Source organism: Charadrius vociferus, unplaced genomic scaffold, assembly GCF_000708025.1.
Source record: "Charadrius vociferus isolate BGI_N301 unplaced genomic scaffold, ASM70802v2 scaffold255, whole genome shotgun sequence".
In the NCBI taxonomy this organism is placed as follows: Eukaryota; Metazoa; Chordata; class Aves; order Charadriiformes; family Charadriidae; genus Charadrius; species Charadrius vociferus.
This window is the reverse complement of record NW_009648785.1, coordinates 4,353,833-4,374,648: the sequence shown is the minus strand read 5'-3', so window position 1 is coordinate 4,374,648 and position 20,816 is coordinate 4,353,833. Positions and strand designations below refer to the sequence as shown.

Below are 20,816 nucleotides of genomic sequence, written 5' to 3'. Positions count from 1 at the left end.
TCCCTACACTCCCTGATAAAGAGTCCCTCTCCATCTTTCCTGTAGGCCCCCTTTGGGTACTGGAAGGCTGCAACAAGGCCTCCCCGGAGCCTTCTCTCTTCAGGCTGAACAACCCCAACTCTCTCAGCCTGTCCTCATAGGAGAGGTGCTCCAGCCCTCTGATCATCTTTGTGGCCCTCCTCTGGCCTCTCTCTACAGGTCCATGTTCTTCTGGAGCTGTTTTAAGTCAAGTTCCCTCAGTCTGACAGAGTTAACTTCCTCTCCCCAAGATTTTTGCCAAATGGGAATGATTAAATTCAAATTGCAGTTTCAAGTTTAACAGAATTAATGGTATAAAATCACATAAATGCTAAATGTAGGCAGTAAAAGGGTTAGCTATGTACATATATAAACATGCAAATATATATCGATATGTACCAAAGCTTTTTTGTTATGCTCATTGGGATGCTGTCATTTTAGAAAGGGAGAGCTGTTACTTTTCAGGAATGGGATTAAGCCTAATCTGAAAGGTAATGATGTGCAACCATGTGGTTGATACCCTACCAGGTGATGTGGGAGTTCACTCTTAGGCTCCCTATTTTTGACAGGACGATCCCAGAGAGTGTATTGTCACGTATGCTGTACAGCAATGCGCAGTGAGTCTGACACATGGGGGACGTGCTGGATCCGCTGCACATCTGCAAGTTGACTCCGCAGTGCATGCACAATAGGTCTTACACATCCAGATGCTGCACAGATTGCACATATGCAAAGGACATTTGTACTGTTTCAGCCGGGCTGTCGAACATCCAGAAATCTGGAATGGATATGCTGTGTTTGGCAATGTTAATGGGAGAAGGGATAGGGGGAGACCCCTTTTTCTTTCCCATTAAATGCCCACCTGCTTTAAGTTAGGGAGACAAAAGTACAGCTTTGTTTCCTCAAAATGCTTTCTCAGGATGTCAGTTTGTAGCTGGAGATGTTCTGTGTACAGAGTAGTTTTTCTTTTCTTAGTGTGCCTGTATGTCAGGCATCTAAAAATAATAGTGAATCCAGACCTTTATATCTGCACATATATCCCAATCTCTCTTGTGCTGTGACCTTTCTCTTACTGTCTCTGTAGAGGAGCCCTGACAGCCAAGAGCTGAAAGAATAACCACTTAAACAGGCATTTATTTCAGAATATCTTTCTGAAGATTATCTTGATTAGATCAGTCAGTTCTGGGTAAGATAACATGTGGACAGCTGCGTGCACGCTATTAAGAGAAACCTTCCCTAGAAGAAAAATAACTAAATTACCTGCATCCCCCATAAGCTGTGGTTTTGCCCAATTTGCTTGCAGTCTTTTGCCAGGAAATTTGATTATTCATTCACAGAACAGAGACGATGTTGTTGTCAATTAAGCTTTACTTCTAACAGCTTAGACATGGGTGGTTCATTCTCTCTTAATCAAGTGCTGTGTCTACACTAGATTACTTTCTGTAATTTCCCATCATTGGTACCACCAGTGTAGCTCTATTTGTAGCGTAACCGTGTAGACCAGTCACCAGTGCTTTATTTATTATGGCTAATAAACCTGTGAGATGCGGTGTTTAAAAGGCACCTGCTGCGCCTTTCACAGGCCTAGAGACAGATCATTGCCTCTGCCGCTGCTGGAGCCCCGACAGCACCGGCACGGCGAGATTTCAAGCTCCACAGTTCAGAGAAGATAATACGTTTGCGCAGAAGATCCCTTTACGAAGAAACCATTTTCTGTAGAATTACAGGAACCAATTTCCATACCCTCTGTTATTAACATGACACATACATTTATATATATCTGTAATGTGTGCATACATTTGCATACTTTTCTATGTGTATGCATGCATACATTTGCTTTCAACTACTCCTGCTTCTAGCCCTTTAGGCACTCAAAGGAAACTTGGCAATTACAATTTCATTTTCTCTTCCGCAGACATTATTTGGATTGCAACATTATTTGGATTGCAAAGATTGCAAGGAAATATTTAAACAAAGTTTGATTCTGGAATTAAAAAAAACCCCTCATGTATTCACTTTATTAATAGTAACAAGTATTCCTATCATATCTGCCTTCCTGATTCTTAAAGATCTTACCAAGGGATAACCATGATGGGACATTTCAAAGCATCTATGTGTGTTGAGAGCATGGATCTCATTGAAAGGCAATATGCATTGCACAACTCATGGTCTCATTTCTGAAAACAGTGTGACAGATATTTCACAGATGAAAAACTATGGCACTTATATGAATGCTTTATAAGTCTTGCTTTTAGAAAAGAGTTTTGAGTTGAATTGGTGGATGCCTTGCAGAGCCTACTTTAAAAAGTTAAAGGTTAAAAAAGAGGGTTCTGCAAGCATCGGAAAACTACCCCTTGATGCCATCACTTAAAGCGTGATGGTTACTGCTCCGCTTTTGCCATGCTGACTGAGAGTCCAGTTATCATTTTATGCACTCTTTGCTTATGATGGCACCTCTGTTTCCTATCCTGCAGTAAGACCTTATAATGTTAAACGTTGTTCAACCAGAGAGCAAAAAATACCTTCCTTCAAAGACTTTACACCCTAACAGTAAGGCCAAAAAATGGGCGTAAGGGAAGAAATGAGAACACAATGAAATCCGTCAGTAATGCCGGTAGTGGTTTCAGCACTCAGCATGATGGGGTTTTGGGGGAGGATATTTTTAGTACAAATCAGAGTCAGGGTGTTTTTCAAAGAACGAAGAATTTCAATGAATATCTGTTGATGTTCATGGAGACCATCTGTGAAACGTAAAAGCATAGGAGGAAACATGAAGATATTTGTCTAAAAGTCTGACAAATGGGTAAGAAAAGATGGGTCAATCAGAGGTGAGCAATGGGGGTTAGAAAGGGGAGATCCCATTGAGGGCCTTGAAACAAAGCTTGCCTGTGCTGGAGCAGAGGAGATGGAGCCAGTGGAGGCATGTGAAGAGCTGGGTGCTGCTCTCAAAATCAGAAACTGCTGGAATTCACAATACTGCCCAAATTTGTCTGCAGCAAATTTTTGAAGGATGAATCTGAAACTGCTGGCAGTGTAAGCTGACCAGCACACTGGTGAATATGTTTGCTATGTGGATAGGTAGCCTTTTTCTACATATTCTCCTGAAGGAATCTTCAAATGGTACACTGAAGCTGTGGGACTAACTAGGGAAAAATGGAAATCAAACGTCACATGTGAATTGGAGCTATAATGTGTTGTCCACCATCTCTCAGATAATGGGGAGAAAAAAGAAGCCTACAATAGCCATGTTAAGCTTGAACTGAAAGAAAACTTGCAAGGAAATGCTGGAAGGCAAAATTAAGATTGTAAAAGGGAAACAAAAAGATCAATTTGAAGTATGTGCATTGCTTGAAATCACAACCAAGTGCAGGAATAGTGTGAAAGCTCACCTGTGAAGGAAAGATTGTTAATTAAACATATCTAATTAGAAATTCCATTTTCTCCATACTTACCTAGCAGAAAGTCGCTCCACTTTCCTGGGTGTCTTTGGTTGGGAGTATGGCATTTTAAATCTCCTTTGGCTTATCCAGTGAATTCATTACTTACAAGTACATTTGATGGAAAGAATGAAATGCCACACTAAGTAACAAGTTCCATGGGGGTGGTGTGACATTTAACCTGTTTACAGATTACACGGTGCGTTCATCACCTGACTTTGCTTTTAAAGCTGAGCCACCAGCCATTGCGTTAGAGGCTCAGGAAATACTTTGAACGGAAGGTAAATACTGTTTCTTAAAACTACACTGCAAACACTGTTTGCCTTCCTTCCCACTAGCCCTGGAGTTGCTGGGTTTACCCTACAGCTCTCTCTCCTGGGTCACACGCTGTAAGTTAGCTTTACAAAATAAATGTAGCCTGTGTCTAAGAATGCCTTCTGTTTCTTGACAATTAGACATTTCAGCTTTTAAATATTTTTAGATTCAAAAGTTTGACACAGACATGGGAATAAGAGATACATCAAAGCAATTTGTCAGCTGTCATTAAGGAAACAATTGTCCTCTGTTGGAGAGGGCAATGCAGCTATTGCCACATTAAGAGCATGTAGCACTGCACTTTAGCTACAAAAAGAAGTCATAAATAAGGGAGGAATAAAGAGGTGAAGGCAAAAGAAGGAAGGAAGGGGGTGAAACCTGCTTCCAGCTGACAGTTTGGTGCCTTCTATGCACTTAAAATTAAACTATCCAGCTTGCAGTGGTATTGCTTAAATAGCTTTACTGAGGCTCTTGCATTTTTAGCTAAATACAGTCAAGGCAGGATCCAGCTTGCAGATTAGGATTTGTAGATTGATATATCTGCATTAAGTTGTCTGCCTATGAACCTGGTATTTAAGCTCCTATTCGTATGTGAAGAGACACAGGTAACTCAGTTGATGAAACCTAGAGAGCTTTTCAGCTTATTCCAAAGCAGAAACCTCCACTGACCACCTGCATAGCTCTCAGAGCTTCACTGGACTCATGGAGTTGCCTGAAGATGGGTGTCTAATACTGTTCAGGATTTCCTACGCTATCATAGACATCTGCAGAGAGCAAGCACATATAAAACAAGGCTTAGAGAGGACGGGTGCCATTCCGGTCAAGCCAGGTATCATAGACCACAACATCAGAAAAGGCATTGGACACCTCTGTTTAGACTCCTGAGTCGTGGCCTACGTCTCTGTTTGTCATAATGGGAGCTTAGCTTAAGCACCTTCTTGTAGACACCTAAATATAGGTGTCTTAATCTGCAAGCTGAATCCCACATTAGCAGCATTAGATAAACGAACTAATGCTTGTATTAAGAACACGGCTGTTTGCTCTGGTGCATCTGGTAATGCTTATGTGTAATGTGATGAGCATAAAGCACTGATTTCTCAGCCCTGTATATAAAATAACTGTGTTCCAGGCATATATATTTTGCTAAAATTCTTCATAACTTGTAATGAGTCAATCATTAGTGCTAATTATGCTTAAATTTTAAAGTCCTGCTTCAGCTGCAAGACTGGGGTGAACTATGGCGTTATTAAGAATGATGCCAGTTTGACAGTGCCTGTGATGGTGTCTGCGTACAGGGCACTGGCTTGACACTGTCCTTTCTTTTATGAAAGCCATTCATTGCTCTGCCACCTCTTTAATTTAGGAATCGATCCAAGTATGAATTCTCAAAGCCCATTGCGCCACCGCTTCCACGGATTCACAAATGCATCTGGCCAAAGCTGCACTTGAACAAGCATTAGCACTTAACTCATGGACCCTATGTGCTGGCTGTGAAAACTATCAATTTTAGGGGTTTAGTTATGTTCAGAAGTAGAAGTGAAAAAAAAAAAAGATGCTTGTTACTGCACTACATTGCTAGAGCCTTCATGGAGGTGAACAATTCTGCTGTTAACACCGCTTTGCTATTTATGGCAACACTTCACTGATTTCATGGTATTCATTATTCTGTATGGCGTTTACTCCTACCCATTGCTCAGGAATGGCAGCGTGTAGGTTCTCGCTATTGTGTACTTTGTCTCTCACCATCACTGGTGCTGTGCGAGGGAGCGGGTGCTTGGGAAGCGAAGGTTGAGTCCAGGCAGTGCTGGTTAATTCCCAATTCCTGCTCCTGCCCCTTCAGTAAGGAACCATCAGGATTCTTACTGTCTCTCCAAAGTGGAGTGATGCTTTGTGTTTTCTTGTGTTAAAGGAACTCAGTACAAAGAAGGGTCTCCCCACAGGTGGCTGATGGAGAGCTTCTCCTCTGTATTTTAGTGCAGAATTAACTTCCTCATGTACATTGGTGCTGTCGGCGAGTCAAGTTCACACGTCCTGCTCTATACTTGGGTAGAGGTTTATTCACTGTTTTTACATTTGTGGGAAAGTGGGAAGTAAAACCATCAAATGATCCCCAGACCTTATAAAAGCAGAAGATACTTTGATATTCTCATTTAGTCTGCTATGGCCTTAAATGACTACTTGTGCAGGACATTGGGGCTGTCTCTTTCCTAACTGTATGAAGAAACTCCCTCTTACCCATTGTGTCAGAACAGACTTACTTACAGGAACAAACACGCTTATACAAAGTAGGAGGGAGGTAAACTAGTTAAAGTGTCTCGGTTTTAAGATTAGATGAGAGATTTCTGTATCCGTAGTAAGAACAAGTAGCAGCATCATCTCTGTAGTGAACTGGAGGAGGGAAGAGCCCTTTGCAGTGTCGGGGGATGCCGTGGGCGGCAGTGCTGCCTGGCCTGTTGGGCATCCTGCTGTCTTCTGCAACGGCAGGGTCAGTGTCTGAGATTACCTTACATGCACTGTTTTTTTTACACCTTGGAAAAGAGCTTTGTGTACCGGCCACAGCTGCAGAAGAAGAAACTGAGACACCTGGGGTGTCTCATAGCCACGTGGCCGGGAGAAGGAAACCACGGGCTTGAATGTATTTTGTCCGAGAGGTAGACCTGAAAGCTCTCCCTCCTACAGCAGCTGTGCACCTCAGTAAACGGATGCTTTTCCTCACAATTTAATTTCCCCGTAGTGTTTCTAAAGCCTATTGCATGTGGTTTTGTTGTTGGAAGGATGCATTTAATCCCCTTTTCCTGTATAATCATGGTGGTGTACTTCAGTAGCAACACCTCAGTTACTTTTATTTGCCCTTCTCCACATTCCATTGCCCTACACAGGTCACTTGCGATGGGAAGTTGTGGCACTGCTTTCTTCACAAAACCTCTGTCACACAGCAGCAATGTTAGGTGCATGGTTTTGGGGTGTGTTTTTTTTAGGATTTTTGTAAATATATGTGATTTCCAGAAAGTATTTCTTTCCTGACAATATGGATAGAGACTGAGATGAACAATGGTGGTTAACATCTTGTACAGACTGAAACATAATTTTTTGAAAATTTTCTATCACAATTAATTTTATTGTTAACTTTATCTTGCTGGTTCTCAGGGCGACCCATTAAAGAAGGAAAAACTCTAAATATACAAATGAGAAGAAAATGTTTCTTCTGATTATTTTGATGATTCAGGAGTTACGTTTACCTGCCTTAAAGAATATAAAGGCTTGAGGGCAAGTGAAATTACACAGTACTGTAGTGTGGAGACAGGGAAGTTAAATGAAGACATTTTATTTGATTTAAGAGTATGAATTATTAATCACAATCTGAGTAGAAGAAAATTTATGGATTCACGCTGTCTTTTATGCACCTATGAGATTTTACTCCAAGTATTTTTTTAGCCAACCAGCCACTTCTCCACAGAATAAAAGCAGACTTGACATTGCTGAGATTCCAAAGATTTATGAGAGAAGCTGTATTTTGAGTTCAGTTTGTTTTCACAAAGAAATAAGTGTACAATGCCAACTTTTTTTTAAAGATGCTTTTTAAAAAGTCCATTGAAACATAATTGAGACTGACTGAAGTCAACTGAAGTCATTTTCAGTTGGTCTGTATTCTACATAAAATTCCTTGTTTCCACAAAAGTAAACTCTTAATGCCTCTCCAACAAGCAGCCATCAAATAGTTCAGAAATAGTAGTGGAGAGGTTTTACATTGGGTTTTAATTGGAAAATTTAAACATATTTCCAAGCATTGTTTTTTTGAATCCAATTTGAATTTGTTAGTTATCTATTTGAATACTTAATTATTAATCATTTAATTAAGTAATTTTGACAGCTCTTTCCTACTGTCAACCCTAAGTGCAGGAGGCCAGTTTTATTTCTCTCCTTATAGTTACACATAGTGTGTAACTACTTTTTAAAGGCAAAAAATAATAGGAAAGAATTAATTTCATTTCTTCAGGCACTCCTGTTTTTTTTGCCCCTGTGCATGACATTCCCTAAGGCTCTGTGGTTTATTAACTCTAAGCTGAATGCATTACTTACCGGGCCTGTCTGCTCACGTTCTTCTCTGGAAGAGAGCAGGGTAACGTGTTATGCCACTATTACAGATGAAGGTTTGCTTTCTTTTCCTATTGTTTGTTTGAGTTTTCCTGATTAAGTAATTCACTTCACTCTTCTCTGGAAGTTGTCAAGGAACATTAGTTTCCAGAAGTGTTCATATACAACGCTGCTGTTATACCACTACTGTTGTTGAAGGAGCCTTCAAGAAAATACCTATTTTTTAAAAAAAAGCAAATTCATTATGAGAAAGGGATGAATACAAGGTTTGACTCTTAAATACTGGATGTTTAGGCCCAGCATACTGAGATGCTGCAGGTACATCTGTTATAAGGCTGAGTTACTTTTTTGTTTTGCTGGAACAGATTACTATTTTCAGCCTGGTTTGGTGCAGTTATTGTTTACTTTCTGGCCCTTGGTATCTGAAAATGCCTATAGATATTAATAGAGTTCCCTTCCCACAGGGTATCTAGTTTCCATAGGTTAGTATTGTGTTGTCACCAGCTGATATCCAACCACATGAGGTTTTAGATAATATGCACTGGCTAAGTCTTCTTAGGAACTGTTTTCAACCAATTTGCAGGAAAGCTTCAAGATCCATTGCACTGCTGTCTGCCTTTATTAGCACATTAAAATATTTCCTGAATACTACTTTATGAAAAGTTACCTGTTTGGGAAAAAAAGCCACCACCAAGCTTACTGTCTGTATGCTCTTCTTATGTAGTCTATGATCCTGGAAAAAGGTTGTCTTAGAGAGAACCAGGAAAATAACCCCACCAGAAGAGCTGACCAGAGGCAAGTACTATGTAACCAATTGACATGATATGGTTTAGCCATTGAATGTTCATTTTCAACTCCTAGTGTAGGCTGAACTCCTCCTTCCTATGAAGATTCTGAAATTCAATCATTGTGGGTTTTTTTATTAATGCAGGGGTGGACCAGGCATTACCACAAGAACGTCGAACTCCTGTTACTCCGTCCTCTTCCTCTCGATACCACCGTCGCAGGTCCTCAGGGTCACGTGATGAGCGCTATAGATCGGGTAAGTAGAACTGACGACCACAAATTGGAATGAAAATGTGAAATGGCTGGTTCTGTTCTTTGCTTTTTTAAAAAGAAATTTGTTGTAAACTCTTGAAGTAGCTATACATGGGAAATATTCGTTGTACTAATACAGAGACACTGTCCAAGTGTGCAGGGGTGGAATTACACAGCCAAAGTACATCTGGAATTGAATCTGGCAACAAATGTGAAAGGCAACAAGAAGGGCTTCTACAGGGACATTGGCAGCAAAAGGAACACTAGGGAAAATGTGGGCCCACTCCTGAATGGAGCGGGGGTCTGGGTGACAAAGGGCATGGAAAAGCCCAAGATACTTAATGTCGTCTTTGCCCGGGTCTTTACTGGTGAAACTTCCCTTCAGGAATCCAAGGCCTCTGAGACCAGTAGGAAAGTCTTGACCAATTAAAACCTGCCCTCCCTTCCCTCAGGACAGGGCACATTTGAACAAACTGAACATGTGCAAGGCCATGGGACATGATGGGATGCATCATTTGCCAACGTCATTGTGAGGCCACTCTCAATTTTTTGAAAGGTTGTGGCAATCAGGGAAGGTTTCTGAGGGATGTAAGAAAGCACAGTTCATTCCTGTCTTCAAGAACAGCAAGAAGTAGGATCTCGGAAACTACATGCCAGTCAGCCTCACCTCGATCTCTGAAAACGTGGTAGAGCAAATAATCCTGGAAACTGTTTTTAAATATTTAAGGACAAGGACGTGATTGGAAGTAGTCAGCATGGATTTATGAAGTGCCCTTACTAGGTTGGTCAATCCATGCTTGACCAACCTAATAGCCTCTAAAATGAGATCACTGCCTTGGAGATTGAGGGAAGAGCAGTCGATGTTGTATGCCTTGACTTTAATAAGGCTTTTGACAGTGTCCCTCATAACATCCTCATTGACAGCCTGGTGAAATATGGACTAGATAAGTAGTTTTTTGCTCTAAGAGTGGTTAAGCATTGGCACAGGTTGCTCAAAGAGGTTGTGGTGTCTCCATCATTGGTTCAGCACCCCACTGGACATGACCCCAAGCAATCAGCTGTAAGTGACCCTCCTTTGTGCAGGTAGTTGGACTGGATGATCTCCAGAGGCTCCTGCTGACCTCCACCAGTCTGTGGTTCTGTGGCACAGCTGGATTTTATTGTACTGATTCTAGTTAGGTGAATACCGTAAGAAAAATATTTAATTTGAAGTATAGCAAGTTGGGAACATCATTATGTCCTAAATAGAAGCACTGATAAAGGGAAGATAAAATTAATTTCAGAGCTGAACAAAAGGGTAAAATCTCATTTCCAAATGAATGGGATCCAAGTCTCTTCACAATGCTGCTCCAGATATAACACGAAGTGAAGGAAGTGATTGGTTTATATCTGAAGAAAAAGTGAGCTCTGAAACTCTACTCTTACCTTTGAAGGCATGTACTACACCTTAACTGGATGAAGGGTAGGTATGCTCTGTTGTTTCAACTGCTACAGACACTGCTGCAGTGCAAGCGCCCTGCTCGGGCGACAGCCAGAGGCCACGGGCTGGTTTGCTGCTGCAGAATAAGGGAGCTAGAGACAGCAGCAGCCATCAGCTGTTGTGGCAGAGAGACCCTTGTGAGCTGGGAGTCAGGAGTCAGTCCACATGGTTGTGGAGAGCATGGAGGAGCCAACAGTGGACGTTCTGGATTGTGTTTGAGATGCTTCTTGCTGGACACGGTCAGAGGCATTGTGCTGACACAACTGGAAAATTATAGAGAACTCCTTATTAAGCCTTTTGTAACATATCTCTGGTTCATTTCATTAGTCAGAGAGCTTGGCGGTCCCATTTAAAGGAAAACAAAATGATAAACGTTGGCAGAGAAAGTTCATGGATGTCCAGACCATTCTGATAAATTTGAAAAACTCCCCTCTCCCCTCAGAAACCTTGGGTTCACACTGTAGATGCTGCCAGTTTTCCCATGAATAATGGTTGTGGGATCTTCATAATAATTCCTTGATATATAAGCTCCTAGCAGCTTCTCCAACATTATGCTAAAAATCATCTGATTTCTACCCAGTGTTTTTAAACAGGTAAAAATACTATTCCTGAAATTGTCTAGTTTGTGGGTGTGCAACCCGTGGTCCTCAGACCTCCAAGCTGTGACTCTCCAGAGCAGTTCTGTGAAAAGCAACTGTATTTGACTGTGCGTTGACAGTCATCTGCTTGAGCTATGCTTGCCATTTGTAAACTCAGATGTTGAGTCAGTTTGGGGATGGGCAAAAGGAGATGTCATGCACATCTTCCCTGTGGGCCTCTCCTGATACCCCAGGAGTGCGCTGAGCTGGTGTTGCCACTTCTGGGTTTCAGTCGCTGCCTGAAAAAGCAGGCGTTTGTTCAGTGAAATGGTACCTAAGGTCCTGCCTTAGGAGTGGGGTGAAGTGTAATGATATATATAGATAATAAAGATGCAAGCTGTGTTGCTGAGAGGAAAAGTAAGGAATTGAGTGCAAAAGGTTGCTTGTTATTGGTGCAGGAGTCTCATCTTAGAAGAGTCAGGACTATGGTGTAAATTCGGATCTCCCTTGCTGCTCTGAAAATGTCCTTGGTGTTAACTGGAAAACTTGACAGTGTTTTGGGGGCTTATGGCGGGGCTTTGAATTCCTACCTTGATTGCTGTATAGCATGACCCCCCAGCAAGTCACCAAGCTCTCCAGCAAGTTGGTTTGAACAACTACCGCATCTTCACTCACCCAAAAGAAGACTTTATGTAGCAAATGTCAGTGAAGGTAAACGTAAAATTCCATTTCAATTTTGAAAAGTTATCAGATCATCTTCTTTAGATTTAGTTTCTGAGGAGCTTTGCTAAGATACAGCACAATGCTCCTGTGCTGAATTATGTTCTCCCCATCTATACACGGCCCCTGTGAGATTGGAAGTCTATTTCTTTCTTGGTCCCATGACTCTTACTCTCTGTTACTGCAGGTTACAAACTTGCAAGTCAGATTTCTTTCTGGTTGTCTTGTCTTCAGATTCAGATTTGCTTCAGGCAGAAGCCTTTGTTTCACTTGTTGTTTTGCTGTGCTTAATAGTTCAGCATCTCTGCGCTGACCGTATTGTGATTATTAGATCCTAGCTGTTACCCAGTTTCAGTGCTTGTTATCATATTTGGCACATCTTCTTGGAAAAGGCCCAAAACAAAATGAATGCGCAGTCTTTAACCAGTAAGTAATTCACTTCTAGGAAAACATTTCCCTTCCTTAGCTTTTTTTTGCACAATTTATTTCAATTAACATCTCCAAACAAATCCTCTACTCCAACTCTGATCAAAGTCCTTTTCTGTCTCTTCTTGGTAAGGTTTTCCTAATTGGAAGTCTAGCATCCTGAAAGTCATCCAACTTTCCTTCCATGCCTTTGCTTTTTACATAAATTTAGATGTCAGCAAAGATTGTTTAATGAACTCTCTTTGGAGACTCAAAATCATTGCTGCCACTAATATCACCTTCAACTTATGCTCTTTTATTATGGAAAATGTCAGACTGTGACATTTTAAATCCCTACCTATTTTCTCACTTCAGTCTTTTTTATTATTATTATTTCATTAATGTTGTAACAGAATTTTTCAGCACTATAATTTTGGAAACCTGGTTTCTATGATTTTTATATTCTAAATAAAATTGACTCTAAGCTTATGGAAGCTGTTTTTTTTCCTAGATGTTTCTGGTACATTTTGTGTTCAAAATAATTTGATTTTAGAATACAGCCTACACTGAGAATTTAGTCAGATTCTTTAAAACCAGAAAGGTTTAAAATTTCCTGGCTGCTTCTTTTTATACAGGAAGGGATCCTGAAATCATTATGTTCCAAAATGCCAGCTGCTTTGATCATTTTTTGGATGTCTAAAGAAATAGATAATGCTGTAAGTGTAGTAACTGAATCAGTGCAGGGTTAAGCTATATTATTTACTTTATACAAATGTGGCAGCTAGTTTAGCTGATATTAATTCAAAAGCATTTTTCATGTGTTTACTACTGCATATAAAAACCCTCTCAGTATTTACTCACTTAGAAACAGTATTTGGAAAGGTTTGCCAAATGTAGATCACGACAATGTTTTTTCCCTTAGCAGCTGCCGTTCCCTAGCCTGTGCCTGTGCTATAACATGAGCTGGGGGCTCAGGATGACACTGAAGCCAAATGTTGCTGTAGGCTGGGTCAGTAACTTTTACCAAGAGGCTTTTCTGGCTTAGTGGCTTTTCAGGCAAGAAAACCCAGTCAAAGGAAACCTGGCTTACACTCTGCTTCTGCCTCTGCGTGCGGAATAGATGTCAGCATCTGGCTTGACCTGGCTCGAGTGATGTGACTGCAAGACCAGGCACAGACCGGAGTACAAAGTGCATGGTGATCATGTAGGTGTAGCTGCAGTTGGACGTACAGCTTTGTTTCCTTACTGCAGTTTAGAAACTAGGTTTCTCAGGTGCTTTTGGAAGCTGTGTATCCATGGATTGATTTGGTATGGTGTGTTGAGATAAGGAGATAGGAATTATGTGGCAGAGTGAACAAGTAGGTAAGCTGAATGGCTTAGCTAAGACTTGGCATAGTCTTACCATGCTAAATGAACTGAACCAGTCCAATACGGAGGTTGTCGGAGGATTTTGGCCCTACATGTCTTCCATACAGTCAGTAGGGACCTGTTTGCTCCCTGGTAAGCATTGGCTACATTCTGCTTCTGCTAACATTGAATTCCCTCGTGGAAGGACCTGAAAATTTTGCCACTGGCATTCAAAATGCCGTCGTATAGGCTGTCTTGCTTTTGGAAGAGCGGTCTTACTGATCTGGTGCTTCAAATAGTGATGTGCAAGCTCTCCAGAGCGTAGCCCTGCAGTAGTACTGGTACTGGAGTTTGGCCCCTTGACTCCGGTGGCCCGAAGCAGAGCTAGGCTCTACTGCCACGTAAAGGCTGCGGCGCGGTACAGCAGCATCTGCTGCGGTGGTGGTTCCTAATGAAATACCCCACTGGTAAACTGGGCAGATCCTCGTGATCAGAAGTTGTTTTCTTGATCACAGTAAATCTCCCCCAGAGCTGCATTTCTCAGCCAGTCGTGCCTGTGGGGTTCAGAGAGCAGCTCTCCTTCAGAGACCTTAAGCACCTGTTTTAACTCCTCTCCAGAGAACGAGTATGTTATCTCCCTCAACTGGGTGTTCAACTCGTGGAGAAATGAAATGTCAGTTCCTTACCAACTTCATTTTTCCAAAGGGACACCCCTGTGGCTTTCAGATTATGCCAAAAGAAAAAGCTTCAGTTCTCCATCCCAATACTGAAAAGCAGAGCACCTTCTCATTTGCCAGGACTTGGCGTTTACTGTTGGCACACCTGTCAGTAAAAAGAAAAAAAAAAAAAAGAGGACATAAATACACAAAAAGTATGCACCAATAAAAATTAAAAACTAAAAAAATCAATATTAAATGATAGGGAATGTGGTGTAATATGTTCAAATGCACATGCATGTATTTGGAATGAGACAGTGGCTCTTGACTATGATTTCTGCTGTAGAATTCTCTGTTGAGGATATGACACATAGGTTAGGCCAAGTTTATTAAGTCTCTTGTTTCTCGTGAGGTCTCTAAGAGGCCTTGAAGATGACCAGTATTCTGCACTGCCTGGAGCAAGTGTAATAAGAAAAATGAGACCAGTGAGCTCTAAAAACTGAGTTTTCCAGATGTCAGACATTATGTGGGAAGTAGCAGCATAAGCGAAATTGCACAGCCTCTATCTCTAAGGGTTCACGGTGTCCTAGAGGAAAGATGCGCAGATGAGAGCACATGTGCTACATGAACTATGTAGACAGATTTTGAGAGGCACAACAGTGGATGAACATAGACCTGGGGGCTGAGAAATGGGGTATTTTGAGAAATACCATATGTGGAATCAGCACCTCTCAGCTGGTAGCATGGAGGAAGGGTACTGCTGGTAAGGTGGTTGTGGTACCTTTCTTGTCCCACTCACTCTTGCTGATTTTTTTTTCCCCATACATTTAACTTCTGAAGATGTGAAAGAAAAAAATCAATCTGGTACACCATTCTTGGAGAGCTGCCAATCCCTGCCCCAGAGATCCCACCACTGCAGAGAACAGTGTGTTTTCCAAGCACACTCAGCACTTCTTTTAAAAGACATCTTAATATAGGAGATTTTTGGAGATACTGCCAAAACAAATGCATCCTAACTACAACTCTCCTGGCTCAAATTCCTGACCCACCTTTCCCACACTGTGGTTCAATAGGGAAAAGACTGAACAGCTTATACTGAGCATGAAGTCATTGAACTTCAAAACAAATCATCCCAGGCTAGGTTTGAGGGACATTTGAAATGACGGATCTAGCAATGAAAGAGCATTCCCTGTAGACCCAAATCCTAGAGGAGAAGTTGGCACCAGACCCCCTGCTCTGCTCTAGCCGCTTCCGTACGTGCCTTACCATGTGTTTGTTCTCATTTACCATGAGGTAAGTGTGTGTAGGAACTGTAGCAAAGGTTGCTGACATTTTGCATATTTACAGCTTACCTCATAGTGATTTTAAAATACATGGGTAGCTTACATTTTGCATTTTTGAAAGGACATTCAAGATCTCATTCTGCAATCTTGCCAGAACTGACAAAAAAGAATTACACTATGAGAATGTGAGAGTTGTAGTACATGGCAGAGGAAGGGATGGAATGAGAAGTTTGAGGAATCATTTTTAATGAACCCTGATCATCTAACATTACTCCAGAGAACAAGGAGAAAGAAAAATATGATGAATGTGCTATGTATCAAGATGGGACTGCATATATATATATATATTAAGGTGGCTCATCATAAAGCAAAGAATTTATTAACCCTTCAGATGAGTGAGGGATAGTTGGAAATGTTGATCTGAATTAATTAACCTAGCTGCAGACACATTTATTCAGAAATTAATTAATCTCCTGTTTGATTTAGCTTATTTACAAACTTAATTTAAAGCCACAACTCAATCAGGACAAAAAAGAGGTTGAAGAAGAACTTTTGCCAATATGTAATTTATATGACCACATCCTTGCTTTTGACCCAGCAGAAAAATTTGTAAAGATAATTGCAGAACTCGTGAGGAAAATTACTCAAGGATCTCCAGAGAGAAACAAATAGAAAGTTGATTTACTTCAGATCACATAATAAGGGGGCCTGAGATGAAGTCACTGTGTGAAGCTGACTTCCAGATTGCATTGCAAATGAGATAATAAATAAATGGAGGGATGGAAATTATTAGTGGGAGGCCTGGATGTTCATTTTTTATTTCATGTACAAGTAGAGTTAATATAGTTTTAAATCTTACAGTTTAGAGAAAAATATTTTAAAATCAACTTTATTGTAATGGCTGAAGAATCCAAAGTAAAGCAAAAACTATGCCTTTCAGCAAAACTAGCAGTGGAGTCACAAAGAGTTCAGTCTTCTGTGTTGGTGTCCTCTGTTCCCATCACTTAACCTCTGTATTTCACAGCCTGCCCATACAGCTTTCCCAACTCCCTGCTCAGCTTTTACCTTCCTTCCACCCAGAATTATGGATGATCACCACGGCCATCCAAAGTGGGCGATGACAGCCCTGCTTTTCTTCTTTAGAGTTAAGCTTTCTGAGCACACGAGAACATACAAAGCTTTGAACTTCTTCACATGTGCACCAGGAGGTAGCTAGAAGCTGCCCAGGAGGTGCCCAGCAGCGGCTGAAGGATGGCACAGCACAGCCCTTGGCGGAGTGCAGGGAGAGCAGTTTCCTGCACCAGGGGAGTTTGTTGGCTGCAGCATCCTAGAAGAGCCAGGCCTTTCTCAGTGGCACATTCATGGGAGCGCAGATGTTTTCTAAAACGTGGACTTTTCATTGTCAAAAATTGTGCAAAATTTGGCCCCGAATTAATGTAAAGTCAACAGAACTTTCCCCTGCATATCCATATATCCCCAGTTCCCAGTAAAACCAGGGGCCCAGTATATATAGTTTAAACATCCCAAAGACTGAAACTTACACACTTAAATTGTTTTTTGAAATGTTTACTTGTGTTAGTAACCTCCACAGCCCTCCTATAAGTGAGTGTTGTCTTAGAGCAGATGTTCTTGCATCCAGTGAAGTATTCACTGTGTTTGTTGTGAATGCCATATTTCAGAATTAATAGCACACCCGCTTGCAGCTGGAGAGAAATTAGGTGTCACACTGTTCGGGCTATGTGCTTTCCTATCTTAATACCCAGAGAGATTGCGAAAGTATCCTGAAACTGCTTCATTATAGCATCACCCACAGCAAAGATCCGTTATTATATGGACTCACTTATTTTCACATTCCCAGGGGTGAGATGATTTTCCAAGGACTGATCTGTGTTGGATGAACACAGCAATTTTTATGAAATCACTTGCCCTGTATCTGCCTGAAAATAAGTCAGCGTTGTCAGCCCAGGACAATCAAAAGACAAAGCCTAACTGTAATCTGCTCTGATGATACCACATCTATCATGTCTCACCCTATTTAGTACGTCCTGATTGCATTTCCAATAGATGTAGCTACCAAATTATCTCTACTCAGGGTATTTACAGGCCACGTATTAGGAAATGAATTCTCAGTATATCCTTCGTTTCCATGGTAGCTACAACAAAGGTCTGATTAAACTCATAAGAGACTTTCATGCTTTCACCTACTAGTTTCCTGTAAGGCAGCAATTGCCAACCTTTCCTCTGTATAATTACTTAGCATACTATTGCTATACTTAGCATTGCCTTATCTAGAATTTTCAGCCAAAATTCACCTTTGATAGTCCTGATTTGAGTTGCCTCCCTGTAATAACTCAGAAGCTGTTAGGATTCTTCTGTTGCACTACGTGTTGATGCCCTTGCTCCTCTTGCCTCCTGCAAGCTCCCTCTCTGCAATGTTCTTCCAGTTGTTTTCCTTGATGCCACCCCAGATGCTGGCTTCCCTGAGACAGAGACTTATTTGTGGTTTTACTTATTTGTTAAATGTCTGACTTCAGGGCTGATCCTCTACTGCAATATAAATAAGACATAAATATGTATTATATGTACCTAAATAACCCCTTATTAAAAATCATTTGGCATTCTCAACTCATTAGTGCGGAGCATCAACCTTCTTGATCTTAATAATTTGCCATTCTGCGAGCAAGTCAGTTGTGTTTGCGGACTATCCTGTAAAAAGCAAGGATGCTAAACCTTCTCAGAGTCCTTGGGCCCGTTCTCCTCCCAGTTACATCATCGTGTTACCAGGAATTGGCTACTAAAGCAAAGGAAGAAAGATTTTTTCCAAAGGCTAAATCAAAAAAAGACAAAAATAGCTCAGGGGAGAGGAGTAACATGAGGCAAAAGGAACAAACAGATGAAATGGATGAATTCAGATCACATCTAGGTATGTCTCCTAGCAGTTTTATTCTTCCAGGAGTAAGAACCCTGAAGGGAGGGATGGAAGTACCATTACTTCAGAACTGGAAAACCAGATTGCAGAAGATGGTAGGGACTCTGTTAGATAATTCTGCATCTGTACAGCAAAAATTAGGCAACAGCTTGTTTTTCCATATTTGTGTTTCTTGAACAGCTGGTGATTGGGTATCAAGGCTTTATAATTACTGGGAAGCTGACGACTCGAGCCAAAACAACAGAAGTAATGTATTTTTTTTTGAAGCACAGGTAGAAACAGACTTCTGCTGTCTTGATTCTATCAATGCACAACGCCTATCTGCAGCAAGTCTAATTTCTTGTCTTAAAAGAAACAGGGCTACATTATAAATTAAATGCAAGAGAACTACTTGACACATAACTGCAAGACCTGATTAAGTACAAAAGAAGACTTTGTTTTTCTTTTGTGTGCTGAGGCATTTTATGTAAGGCGTGCAAAGAAGAGTTTTATAATGTGGAAATTTTTAATGTAACTGATGCTTACCATGGGAGGAACGCCCTGTTTCGTGATCCATGCAGAACTAACACCCAAATCCCTGATCCGTGAGGAGGTATCACTTTGCTTACAGTATGCTGAGTGTTTGACATGCTTACGGAGCAAATGCAGCTAATACTGAATAAAGGAAGCCGCTGAGGCATGTTAAACTCATATAGGAAAAAACTTTTAACAGCCCCTCCACATTGAGGAGGAATGCAACTGTAATTTATTGATTAGGTTTTTGTTTTTTAAAAGAGAGCTGAACAAAAAGGAGGAAACTCATTCTTCTGCTAGAAGCTGCAAAAGTCTGTGGGAGGAATATGCAGCATATTTCAAATGTCTCAGTTACAATTCAGAGCTTTCAAGGACACTGTACCTGGCTCGAGTAAGGAATGGGGCATCCCTGTTCCTGGGGTGTAAGGGGAAGGGCGAGTCAGGATTATGTTCCATGCCAACCGAGGATGGACACTTCAGAAGAGTGCTCTTCTAGCAGCTGTAGAGAAACATGAGATGCTGCAGCATGGCTCCATATGTGGCCCAGGAAATGGCTGACCTTGTTCATCGCACAACAATTGCTTTCTTGCTTCAGGAAAAGGAGGCTGATTTGCTTGTGGAGCTTCTCTGAGCCTAGAAGATCATACGTACCGCCTTCCCCAATAATAGCTAGGAGAGGACAGTTTGTCATGGAGAAAACTCACCACTTATTACAAATACATATATATTTGTACATGGGGGAGAGAAAGTGTGTTCTGCAGAAAAGACTTCAGTAAAAGTTCAGAAGAGACTTTTCCTATCCCAGAGCCAATACAAACCAGACTAAAAGTCCTGGCCAGGCTCTCTTTCTGTGTGCCAACCCAACTACTGACTAAAATAAAATTGTCACATCCCCCCTCAAAAAATTACATTCCAGGCCATCAAAAATGTAGGGAACAAATGGTTAAAGAACACTGCGAAAATGGGGTAAACACTATGAGCAATCTGTAATTAACAGTGTTTGCTTCTGTATTTCTGGGCATTGTTATTTAACCTTTGGACACGTGCATCCAGTCGCGCTGCCCACCTATCAGCAGTTAATACCGTTATCTCCCTAACATCTTCTTTCATCCAGTTCTCCCTGTTGGGAATAGGTTGCGCCTTCCCACGTCACCGTGCATTTCAAATGAGCGATCTCTGAGCACAGGCTCATCCCTCCGGCACGGCTGTGTGCTGACCACCGACTCTCCAGTCTCCCACTGGTTGGTCACGCCAGTGAGATCCCATCGGAGCAGTGTGCCAGCACAGGCAGGATGTCAGTTTGTTTCACAGAAACAGAGACGGGCTTGCTCCCTTTTCCATGGACCATTAAATGCACTGATGTGTTGAACATGCAGCCATTAGATCATACTGAGGGATAAAGCTGGGAAAGACCATGGAGAACACCGTGTCCGTATCTGTGTAGTAATGTATGCTAGTGGGTTCGGTCTTGTATCTAAGCCTTTTCAGTTAAACAAGGAGTACAACAATGTGCTAACTTATGAGATAAACCAGATGAAAAGAGTGACTGCACCAAGCAGAACACCTCCTGGGAACGCTGGGCGATTTGTCCTGCTGATGGAATGAGGGATTTCCCTCTGTTTGCAATAGATGATAGTTTCTGATTTGTGGAGCGCAGTGGCCAAAGCCGTGGGTCATAGCTCTGGGAGTCTGAGCTTATGGACCCTTATTCTCTATGCCAGTTTTGATTTCTCTGACCTCTGTTTTGAGGCATCATCTCTTGCTTAATAGATCGTTAGCTCTTTGAAGGGAAACTCTCTCTACCACGTGCGTGTTTTTACAGTTGCACTTCCTTACTGACTTTGCTTCCAGAAGTATGTTTGCCCTCTCTATCCTGTCATAGGAAGTAAGGGAAAAGACTGGGGACAGAGCTGTTTAGTCTGAAGTTTGTGAAGTATTGTCAGGCAGCCTATAAGAAATACGTGTCAGGTTGAATACTGAATACCAGGTTGATTGCAACAGC

General features: G+C 41.4%; 1 protein-coding gene across 2 annotated transcripts in view; it reads left to right on the top strand.

Annotated features, from left to right (window-relative positions):
- Positions 1-20,816, top strand: part of DIP2C (DIP2 disco-interacting protein 2 homolog C (Drosophila)) — a 149,197-nt gene that overhangs the window by 4,789 nt on the left and 123,592 nt on the right. For both annotated transcript variants that reach the window (XM_009886781.1, XM_009886779.1), the window contains one exon: positions 8,797-8,907. Coding sequence is in view for 1 of the 2 variants with exons in the window: in XM_009886779.1 (XP_009885081.1) it covers positions 8,797-8,907 (111 nt within the window). In the remaining variant the exon portion in view is untranslated. The remainder of the gene's footprint in view (positions 1-8,796; positions 8,908-20,816) is intronic.